Below are 9,825 nucleotides of genomic sequence, written 5' to 3' on the forward strand. Positions count from 1 at the left end.
TAAGAAATGAAATGGAAAACATTTAGGGAAAAATAAAATGCATTTTTGCATAAAATGCAAGATATCAAGAGAGAATTTATATATATATATATATATATATATATATATATACACACATTTTTATATTGGAGCATATCAAACAAGTAGCCCTTGAGACTTATTTTAATCCCTTCAGGGAGCCCTCACTCACAAAAAGGTTGGAAACCCCTGATCTACACTATCCTGGTAATTTTCACGGGCATAGCTATTGCGACTTACCTATGATGAATTTACAGCTGAGCACAGGCATTTCACTAATCATCACATTTGCATTGGCTGTACTATTTGAATTTGTGATTGGTTGATTGCAAAATGAAAATACTAAACAGAACAATAAAATAATGTTATTAACGGGTTAATGGCCATTTCAAATAGGCATTTCAGTTAATTTTATTTGGTTTCTGTTTATGCTCCTGTCAATTTTGTTCATTTCCGGCTTTTGTTTTCTTTCTTTGAACTGGTTCAGATCCCTGGTTTTTAGTGTTTACATGAGATATATCTTACCTTCTTTACAACTCCTGCTTTTGTAATAACAGGGTTCTCTTCATTCTCCCTTGCCCCCGTTTCTGAGGCCTCAGAACTCACATCCCTTTATGATAGAGAAAAAGCAAATTGTGAATTCTTGATAAAGAACCTCTTGCAGTATAGTTTAATCAACACTGGATAAATGCCACATCACAGTGAATGAAAAGTAAATAAATTCTGATAAGCACAAACCTGCTCTTATTTGTTGCAGGTGAGCTGGGTTGAGAGTTGGTGCTTGCATTGCTTACTGTGTCAGAGGTGGGGGTTTTAATGTACGGTCGGCGAGCTGTTACCGTTAAAGGTTTGTTCACTGCCCCCAGCACGCCTGTCTGCTTTGGTGGTTGCTTTGGTGGAAATATATGAACAAGTATGTGTAATGTAACACAGTCAAGGCATTCATTTGTTAGTTAGTGGTTAATTGCATCTTTTCAACAAAAAGAATGTTGATATGTCATCGATCCCTGTGTGCAAAACTCCCAACTACTTTGAACACTCAACTTTTTTTGTCTGCTGAACCTAAATTATACTTACTTAGAGATTATAATGTCCTCATCTTTTAATGTAATGAAAAAAAAATTTTTTGTTTAATTGTTCATAAGTTTGGGGTAGGTAAGATCTCACTCTCATGCTTACCATGGCTGTATTTAATCAAAAATATTATCAAGAACAGTAATACTGTGAAATATTGCAATTTAAAATAACTGAATGTAATTTATTCAGTGTCACATGATCCTTTAGAAATCATTTTAATATGCCAATTTGATCCTCGAGAAACATTTTTAATTATCAATGTTGAAAACAGTTGTGCAGCTTAAAATTTTTTCGGAAACCATGACACATTCACACAGCACATTTTATTTTTAAATAGTTCTATTTGCATTAAATTAATCAAAAGTGACAGTAAGGGCTTTTATATTGTTATAAAGGATTTCAAATAAATACCGTTCTTACTGACCCAAAACTTTTGAACAATAGTGTCTATTTTTGTGTTTTATTTTTTTAAATAATACATTTTTATATTTATTTGGAACTGGCTTTCTATTACAAACTGTACAACCTTTTATTTGCATAAAATATAGAGCGCCTAAATTGCTAAACTCTTTCTTACATAACCTACAACTTACTGTACTCATCACTTCTAGAAATTCATCAGTGTATTACTCACATACAGTAGCAGATATGACAAAACCTACCTGGATTTTTCCTGTCTGCAGAACTATTTTGGCTTCTGGTGACAAATATTCCTTATCATTGATAAAATCCTGTAGAGAGGGGCAGACAGAATGAGTTTCATTGTAAAGCCACATGTAAAGTGTCACTGCAGTTAGAGTGGTTGTTACCTTATCAGGTGGGGTAAAGAACTTGCTAGGCAGCACAGGATCTTTTGGGGAGTCCAGATGACATGAAGTGCTCTTGTTCGCGATCACAAATAACGCCACATCACACAAAATGTAAAGTTTCTGTAAATACATGAGAACAAGAGTAAAAAACACTGGGATTCAGAAATACATAAACATTATGCAGGACAGGTTAATGGTGACAAACCTCATTTGCCTTTGGGTCATCTGGGGCCTGAGCATCTTTTGTTTGTTTGATGTTCTCTACCATCTTCCTCAGGAATGAGTGACTGTTATTCTCATTTTTTGTCATCAACACCTCCAGCATGAACCACAAGCACCTGAATAAAAAATCTCGTCTGAATTCAATCTAAAACATACATCCTATGAGAACATTAGTGTCTGTGTCAACTCACTATGTGCAGAAATAAAAAGACAAGTGCAGTGCAAAAGTGTGTGAACATGTTTGAAATTCATACTCTTTGACGTCTCTGAGCTGCTCCAAATCCTGTGGTTTGGTAAGGTCTGGATCATGAGCTAGAAGATGGATCATGTATGGCACCACATATTCTGGCAGGAGAGACAGCAGCTTTTCTGAAAATCAAACACGCAGGATATTTAGGTCTTGGCCATTCAAGCAATTTCGCAATTCCTCAGTATGGCATGTGTGATACCAAAAACCAGAAACTGTATCTACCATGGGCCATGGGGTTCTGTTTGATGTACTCTCTGCGGACACTGATGTTCTTGAGCAGGCACTGTCGGGCATGAGCACGGCGCTCTTTCACTGGGTCTTTAGCGCACAATGCAAACACAGCCATGTACTCCAGTGGCAACAACAGCTTCGCCAGAGCAACATGCAACTTCTGAGCAAAGATCTGGCGCACCTGATAACACTCATCCTATAAAGAGAGGGGAAAGGGAAGGAAAAACGTGAAAATATGTGAAGTTGTGGCTAATATATGCTTTTGTAGCATGTTCTTATATGTCCAGTTATTTGATTGTGTTAATAAGCTGTTTTTGTGCTTGTGCCTGTGCTTCTAATAGTTTTATATATAAATGAATGATTTGGTAGAACAAACTACATTTGGATTTATATATTTGCCAACTGCAAGTGTCACTGTATTTAAGGGGTGCATTTACATTGCATTGACCAAGGCAACTCAAGACCTTGGCATTACTAGCACCATCTTCTACAAGGAAAATTCTTAGAGATGCACAATATATTAGTACCATTCAGTTTACATCTTAATATTTTTCAGCTTCGGTCGATATTGGATAATTAATTGTAATGTTTATTTCCCCTATTTTTATCTTAACATTTATTTGACCTTAGTTTCTACTTTTAGATTAAGTGAGCATTAGATGACAGGAAAGTTCATCTTTGAAAACACTTAAATGTAATACTTAGCAAATCTAAGAATTAATTTTCCTTTTTCATACTATACACACAATCTTGTTATTCCTAAATTCACTTGCATCATTTAAAGTGATTGATTTTAGTTTACAGGTTTTAGTTTTATTTAGACAAAACAGTACAGAATTTTAAAGCCAGCCATTATCTAAAAAAATAGTAATTGAATTTTTTATGTTCCATATGTGTCCAAGTAGTCTTGTGCTCAACTCACATTAATGACGAGTCCACAGAGCTGGAACTGTTCTGGAGTGATGATGTCATGGTAACAGGGCTCTTGTGCCAGTTTCATGATGGCGCTCCCCGCTGCAAGCCTCAGTCGAGACATGTCAGACTTGCTGTGTCCACAAACACGCTTGTTAGGGGCCTATTAGCCATATTAGGGCAGCTTTCGTAATTGTATACAATATCGCACTGGGGATCTTGACACCCAGTTAGTACCTGATCTTTTTCTGCTCGGTAAGGTCTCCCTCGCTGACCAGCATGGCTGAGAGGAGTCTGAGAGTAGAGTTAGCTGATTTGGACAGATTATTCTTCATTCCCAGCAACCAGCGGACCAACAACTTAATGGCTTGCACCTGGCAACACTCATGCACATTAATACACACACAAATCACCAAGAGATGTTGTTTTCAACCTGATTACTTAAAGAAATTTTACCTTAGCCAGCACTTCAGGAGAAACCTCATCGTCAGCTGTCCAAAGCCGCCCATTTTTGTTTCCCACAGACTGAGAGGTAGAGAGGGCTCATTTAACATGCAATAAAACCATTCATAGATGCTCAAAGCAGAACACCACATCAATATGCTCACTCTGTCATTCATCAGAAGGTCCTTCACGATAAAATTGGCTACGATTGACTTCATGGGTGACGCAAACTGATCCGGGGCCAGCATAGAAATGTGTCCAAGAGAGACAAGCGGAGTGATGAGCTGTTCAGGCACGTCTGCATTCAGACTGCGAGACAACGGCTGGAACAAGAGACAGACAGAAAAGCATGGATGTAAAATTCTCATGCGGCAAAAATTACCTTCTTGTCGTTATTGCAATATTCACATAATTTGACAGTCAAAAGTGAGCATTTTAAGAAAAATGCATTTATGCACTTCGATTTACCTCAAATATTTGAGCTAACTGGACCTCTTTGTTGTGAAAGATGGCATGGATGCAGTGGACCGCCTGTTTGGCCTGGTGGGGGGTGCCTCGTTTTGCCTTCTGATGTAGTATGGGAATTAGAGTCCTGCACAAAGATAACAGAACAACATTTTACTACATCAAACTTTTGTATTTGATTTTAATAAAGCTGACGAGACTTGGTACTGGTTCTAAACAGTTGTGTGTATGCATGTGGGAGTTGTTCATACGAGCGAATCTGTGGCAGTTCTGTCTCAATCTTTTGTCCTGTGTTTCTGAAGATCTGTATTGCTGCTTCTGCCACTTTATCGTCCTCCATCTTCAGACACTGCAGCAAAGACTCGTATGTCTCAGCTGAGTGGAACGCAGTGGGGTGAGTAAATGACAAAACCTAAGGTAGGGACAGACAGAACAGCAAACTTACATTAAAATAAAGAACATGACTGCAAATGAGTCAAAGATACTTAGTATTAAGAAGAGCAATAGCCCATATCCAGCAATTAATTATATTAATATAGCAATATTTTTATATTAATGTGATTGTATATCTACATTGTATTTCAAACTCTTATTTCAAAAAAGCCAGAAATCCTGTTTTCCACGATGTTTAAACTTTAAACTAGTGCATTTGCAGTTACAAACAGTACCTTGAGTAGCTCAAGTCCAGCACGAATGGCAGTATCAGGAGTTACTCCCTCATCTTCATCATCAGCAGTGCCCTCAATTGACTTATTTAACAGCTTAACCAGGGCGCTGCACACACATACACACACACATTATTGGTGATTCAAAACGTCTACACAATACCTGCAGTTACACTTTACTCTCACTAGATGTCTCACCCATAACAAGCTATTCAGAGTGTTACACAACCGTTGAGAGGAAAAAAGCACATGGCCCATATTGCGCTTATCTCTCTCCCACTCAGTCAGTTTCTCTTCCCCTCTCATTCATGTTCTCGCTTTACATCTGCAGGTGCACTGATAGGAGTCCATATCTGATGTTGCTGTTCAAACAAATTGCATGCATTCTCTGACTGTGCTTCATTCTGCACATCATTTCCGATTTGCTTTTCTGACTTGATTTGTAGGGCTGATTGTCTGCAGTTATTTTGCAGGTGCAAAAACTGGAATTAATTTGGGCATTGTAGTCCATGTAAAGTATGTTTACAGTAGTTGTTATAATAACGACTTTTGATAGACAGCATTTGTGGAAAATAATGGACTCATCCCTCACAAAAGAAATATTATAATAAAAAATAAAAAAAATCACCAGTGTTTCAATAAGGTATTTCAAATAAAAAATATAATGGCAAATTTTTGCTGGATGCATGTTCATTAATTAAAAAAAAAATAAATTTGCTGCTTCTGCCACTTTATCGTCCTCCATCTTCAGACACTGCAGCAAAGACTCGTATGTCTCAGCTGAGTGGAACGCAGTGGGGTGAGTAAATGACAAAACCTAAGGTAGGGACAGACAGAACAGCAAACTTACATTAAAATAAAGAACATGACTGCAAATGAGTCAAAGATACTTAGTATTAAGAAGAGCAATAGCCCATATCCAGCAATTAATTATATTAATATAGCAATATTTTTATATTAATGTGATTGTATATCTACATTGTATTTCAAACTCTTATTTCAAAAAAGCCAGAAATCCTGTTTTCCACGATGTTTAAACTTTAAACTAGTGCATTTGCAGTTACAAACAGTACCTTGAGTAGCTCAAGTCCAGCACGAATGGCAGTATCAGGAGTTACTCCCTCATCTTCATCATCAGCAGTGCCCTCAATTGACTTATTTAACAGCTTAACCAGGGCGCTGCACACACATACACACACACATTATTGGTGATTCAAAACGTCTACACAATACCTGCAGTTACACTTTACTCTCACTAGATGTCTCACCCATAACAAGCTATTCAGAGTGTTACACAACCGTTGAGAGGAAAAAAGCACATGGCCCATATTGCGCTTATCTCTCTCCCACTCAGTCAGTTTCTCTTCCCCTCTCATTCATGTTCTCGCTTTACATCTGCAGGTGCACTGATAGGAGTCCATATCTGATGTTGCTGTTCAAACAAATTGCATGCATTCTCTGACTGTGCTTCATTCTGCACATCATTTCCGATTTGCTTTTCTGACTTGATTTGTAGGGCTGATTGTCTGCAGTTATTTTGCAGGTGCAAAAACTGGAATTAATTTGGGCATTGTAGTCCATGTAAAGTATGTTTACAGTAGTTGTTATAATAACGACTTTTGATAGACAGCATTTGTGGAAAATAATGGACTCATCCCTCACAAAAGAAATATTATAATAAAAAATAAAAAAAATCACCAGTGTTTCAATAAGGTATTTCAAATAAAAAATATAATGGCAAATTTTTGCTGGATGCATGTTCATTAATTAAAAAAAAAATAAATAAAATTCCAATCTGCCACTTGACCTCATCGCCTACCTGATGGCCTCAGAGTCGATGTGCACCGGTGCGATTCTCTCCAGCAGAAATTTCACCATCTCCAGGAATGGGTTTGTGGGCTGCTTGGGGAATGTCAGCTTCCGTGTGATTTCCCTCTGGAAAAAAAAAAAACACCACTCTTAGATGACATATCTGTTATATGTTTAATACTACTACTACTACTACAACTGCTGTTGACTGGAACAGGTCTTAGTTAATATGCATTATATATGAAAACCTATCATGTGAGCTTGGAAAGTGCAGTGCTGAATGTGATTGGTGGAGATAGTGTTTTTAAACTTACCACACACTGTTCAGCCTGTTTACATGAGCAGGTAGGGCTGATGAGTTGCTCAAGCTGAAGACGGAGTTTCTCATCTTCACCCAGAACCTGATTAAACTTCTTCATAAAATCCTGAGCTTTACCTGGATCTGGGAGATTCTCTGAGAATGAGAGACGAATTACACATTGTGAAACCTAATGGTTTTACTTACTATCCATTTACAGGCATATATATATAGTGTGTGTGCTTACTAGCGATGGTCATAAGTTTTCCAAACATGGCTGTGGTGTTTGCTTCAGACTGCAGGAAGAGAAAAACAACAGTTACATTTTTGTTTGTCACTGTATCTGTCATTTGTACTAATGCTTTGGCATGTACAGTAAAATAAATGTCAGTTAAGACAATAAAGCACTTTGATTAGGACAACACATTCTCAATGTCCCTCAGAACATTTTTTATAAAAATAAACAATATGCGAAGGAAATGGCTCACACCTACATGCAAAAACACTTCACCAAGAAATAAATGCAAGATTATCAGTAAGAACCAATTTCTTGTCTGTTGTCACGAAACTGGAATTTCTAAGTTTGAGACAATACCTTGACAAATATTGGTATTCAATACCATTTGACACCACTGAGAAAAAATTAGCACAACATTAAGGGCATTAAATTCTAACAGTATCAAAGATTATATGCAAGTATCTCAGGTAATAACAACAATAATAATATTTCTAAGACAGAAATATATTATTATTATTGTAATAACTGAAAAACAACAAAAACAAAAATTATATTTCATACTACTACATTCGTCAAATTAAAATACTTACAACTTAATTTCTTTACTTGTTTGCAAATGCTTTTCATTACAAATCGACATTAAATGCTGTAACTATTAATCCACAAATATGTTGGAAATTATGCTTATGTGATAACATGTAACTGGCGCGCACTGTATCCCCAATAGCCTGTTTAACTCACAGCACATGCAAAGACGGAGTTAGCTGCATTTTAATTGAAATACATATTGTACTGTGTCAACTTGATGTAGAAGAAAAAGTGAGAGTGCAGCAATACTGCAGAAAATATTTATATTGAGAATATACATATATAAGCCTGGCCCTTACAAAGTTCTACAGTAGGACTTCACGAGATTTGGAATACTGCACACAATTCACAATTTATATTTGTATATTATAGACCTGGTCACCATGAGCTGTCATTACACAGACTTTTTGTGCTCCTCTGAAAAATAATGACAGCATACAGGTTCAAAACAAGAAACTGTGAGTAAATAAGTAAAATTTTTGGGTTAACTATGGCTTTAACAAATAAGGAGAGCATCAAGGTGAATGCGAGTTATCACAGCCTTTTTATGGTGTGTTTGTGTGTGCATGTTCCAATAATAGAGCCAAATATGTAAGTGAGAGTACTATTATACCATACTATTATTAGAGTATTCGTGTTTGTGTAACTTACTGTAGGCAATTTGTGTAAGTCCAGCAGTTCTCGAACAAGCCCTCTCAGCATATTCTGACACTTCCACATTTCATTCAGTGCTCTGAAAAACAATGAGATGTTCCCTGCTTGATATAATTAAACATCAGTGAGATGAGTGCTGTTAATAGATGTACAGTGATACTGTCCAAAACGGTCAGATGAGAACCAGAGACTCTCTTGACAATCTGCTAAGCTTTTAAAACAGTCGATTAAGACTCACTTGACTGCGTTAGTGTCCAGGCAGGCATAAAGGTAGTACAGACACTTCATCTTCTCCTCAGTCTCCAGACTGTGAGGAACCATGTACTGTGCAAAGATCTTTTCCACCAGCAACCTATTACACAAGCACACTTTAAGAACCTGACGCTTCGATATTATGCTTTGCTTCATTGTTTAATGTCAATAAACTAGTCAATGAAGCAGATTAAATCATTTGTGTGCACACGTGTGTGCGTGGCTCCTACTTGTCATCTATGCTGTTCTGGTAGTAGATGTGTAAGAGCTTGTCTTTGATCCAGCTGATTTTCAATGCGGACTCCTTCCCGGCCTCATGGTGCAGACAGTACTTCTTATAAAGCTGAGCCAACCCCATCATTGCTTCTTTACGGACACGCCACTGAAGCAAAACATGATAATTAAATTAAATTCTCAGCTCCCTTTTCATTTACATTAGTAGATTTGAATCACGGCTCCAAGATATATCAAAATAAAATCGATATTGCAATATGAGTTTCTCAAATCACAATGGAATTTATCGTATTTTCCAGAATATAGGTTATGTTTTCTTAACATGTTGTGACAAATTCCAAAGCGACTGTATAATGCATTTAAAGCATTATACAGTCACAGTCACAAAGCTCACATAAAATATGCACATACACAGCATATAAGACAAAAACAAAGTTACACTGCTCAGCAGGTCAGTGTGACCACCGTACCGCCATGGTGTTATTTCAAACAAGTACTTGTGAAGTATGCTGTTATGTATGACAATAAGTGGATATTGGGACACGAGTGAAGTACAAAGCTTACAAAACAAATAATAGGTTTGCAACCATAGAAGCTAGTGCTGTCAAACGATAAATCGCGATTAATCACATCCAAAATAAAAGTTTTTGTTTACATAA

At 36.9% G+C, this 9,825-nt stretch overlaps 1 protein-coding gene across 1 annotated transcript in view; it reads right to left on the bottom strand.

Annotated features, from left to right (window-relative positions):
• The window catches only part of pds5a (PDS5 cohesin associated factor A), a 29,475-nt gene that overhangs the window by 1,706 nt on the left and 17,944 nt on the right, over positions 1–9,825 (bottom strand). The window contains exons 12-31 of the mRNA XM_016464933.1: positions 9,163–9,314; positions 8,919–9,032; positions 8,678–8,759; positions 7,448–7,496; positions 7,217–7,356; positions 6,913–7,028; positions 6,167–6,272; positions 4,680–4,840; positions 4,432–4,555; positions 4,128–4,286; positions 3,976–4,044; positions 3,757–3,893; positions 3,530–3,653; positions 2,599–2,803; positions 2,381–2,495; positions 2,110–2,242; positions 1,905–2,024; positions 1,758–1,826; positions 757–908; positions 544–628 (exon numbers count right to left, since the gene is read on the bottom strand). Of these exons, the coding sequence (XP_016320419.1) occupies positions 544–628; positions 757–908; positions 1,758–1,826; positions 1,905–2,024; positions 2,110–2,242; positions 2,381–2,495; positions 2,599–2,803; positions 3,530–3,653; positions 3,757–3,893; positions 3,976–4,044; positions 4,128–4,286; positions 4,432–4,555; positions 4,680–4,840; positions 6,167–6,272; positions 6,913–7,028; positions 7,217–7,356; positions 7,448–7,496; positions 8,678–8,759; positions 8,919–9,032; positions 9,163–9,314 (2,412 nt within the window). The remainder of the gene's footprint in view (positions 1–543; positions 629–756; positions 909–1,757; positions 1,827–1,904; positions 2,025–2,109; positions 2,243–2,380; positions 2,496–2,598; positions 2,804–3,529; positions 3,654–3,756; positions 3,894–3,975; positions 4,045–4,127; positions 4,287–4,431; positions 4,556–4,679; positions 4,841–6,166; positions 6,273–6,912; positions 7,029–7,216; positions 7,357–7,447; positions 7,497–8,677; positions 8,760–8,918; positions 9,033–9,162; positions 9,315–9,825) is intronic.

Source organism: Sinocyclocheilus anshuiensis, unplaced genomic scaffold, assembly GCF_001515605.1.
Source record: "Sinocyclocheilus anshuiensis isolate Anshui unplaced genomic scaffold, SAMN03320099.WGS_v1.1 scaffold128, whole genome shotgun sequence".
Lineage (NCBI taxonomy): Eukaryota > Metazoa > Chordata > Actinopteri > Cypriniformes > Cyprinidae > Sinocyclocheilus > Sinocyclocheilus anshuiensis.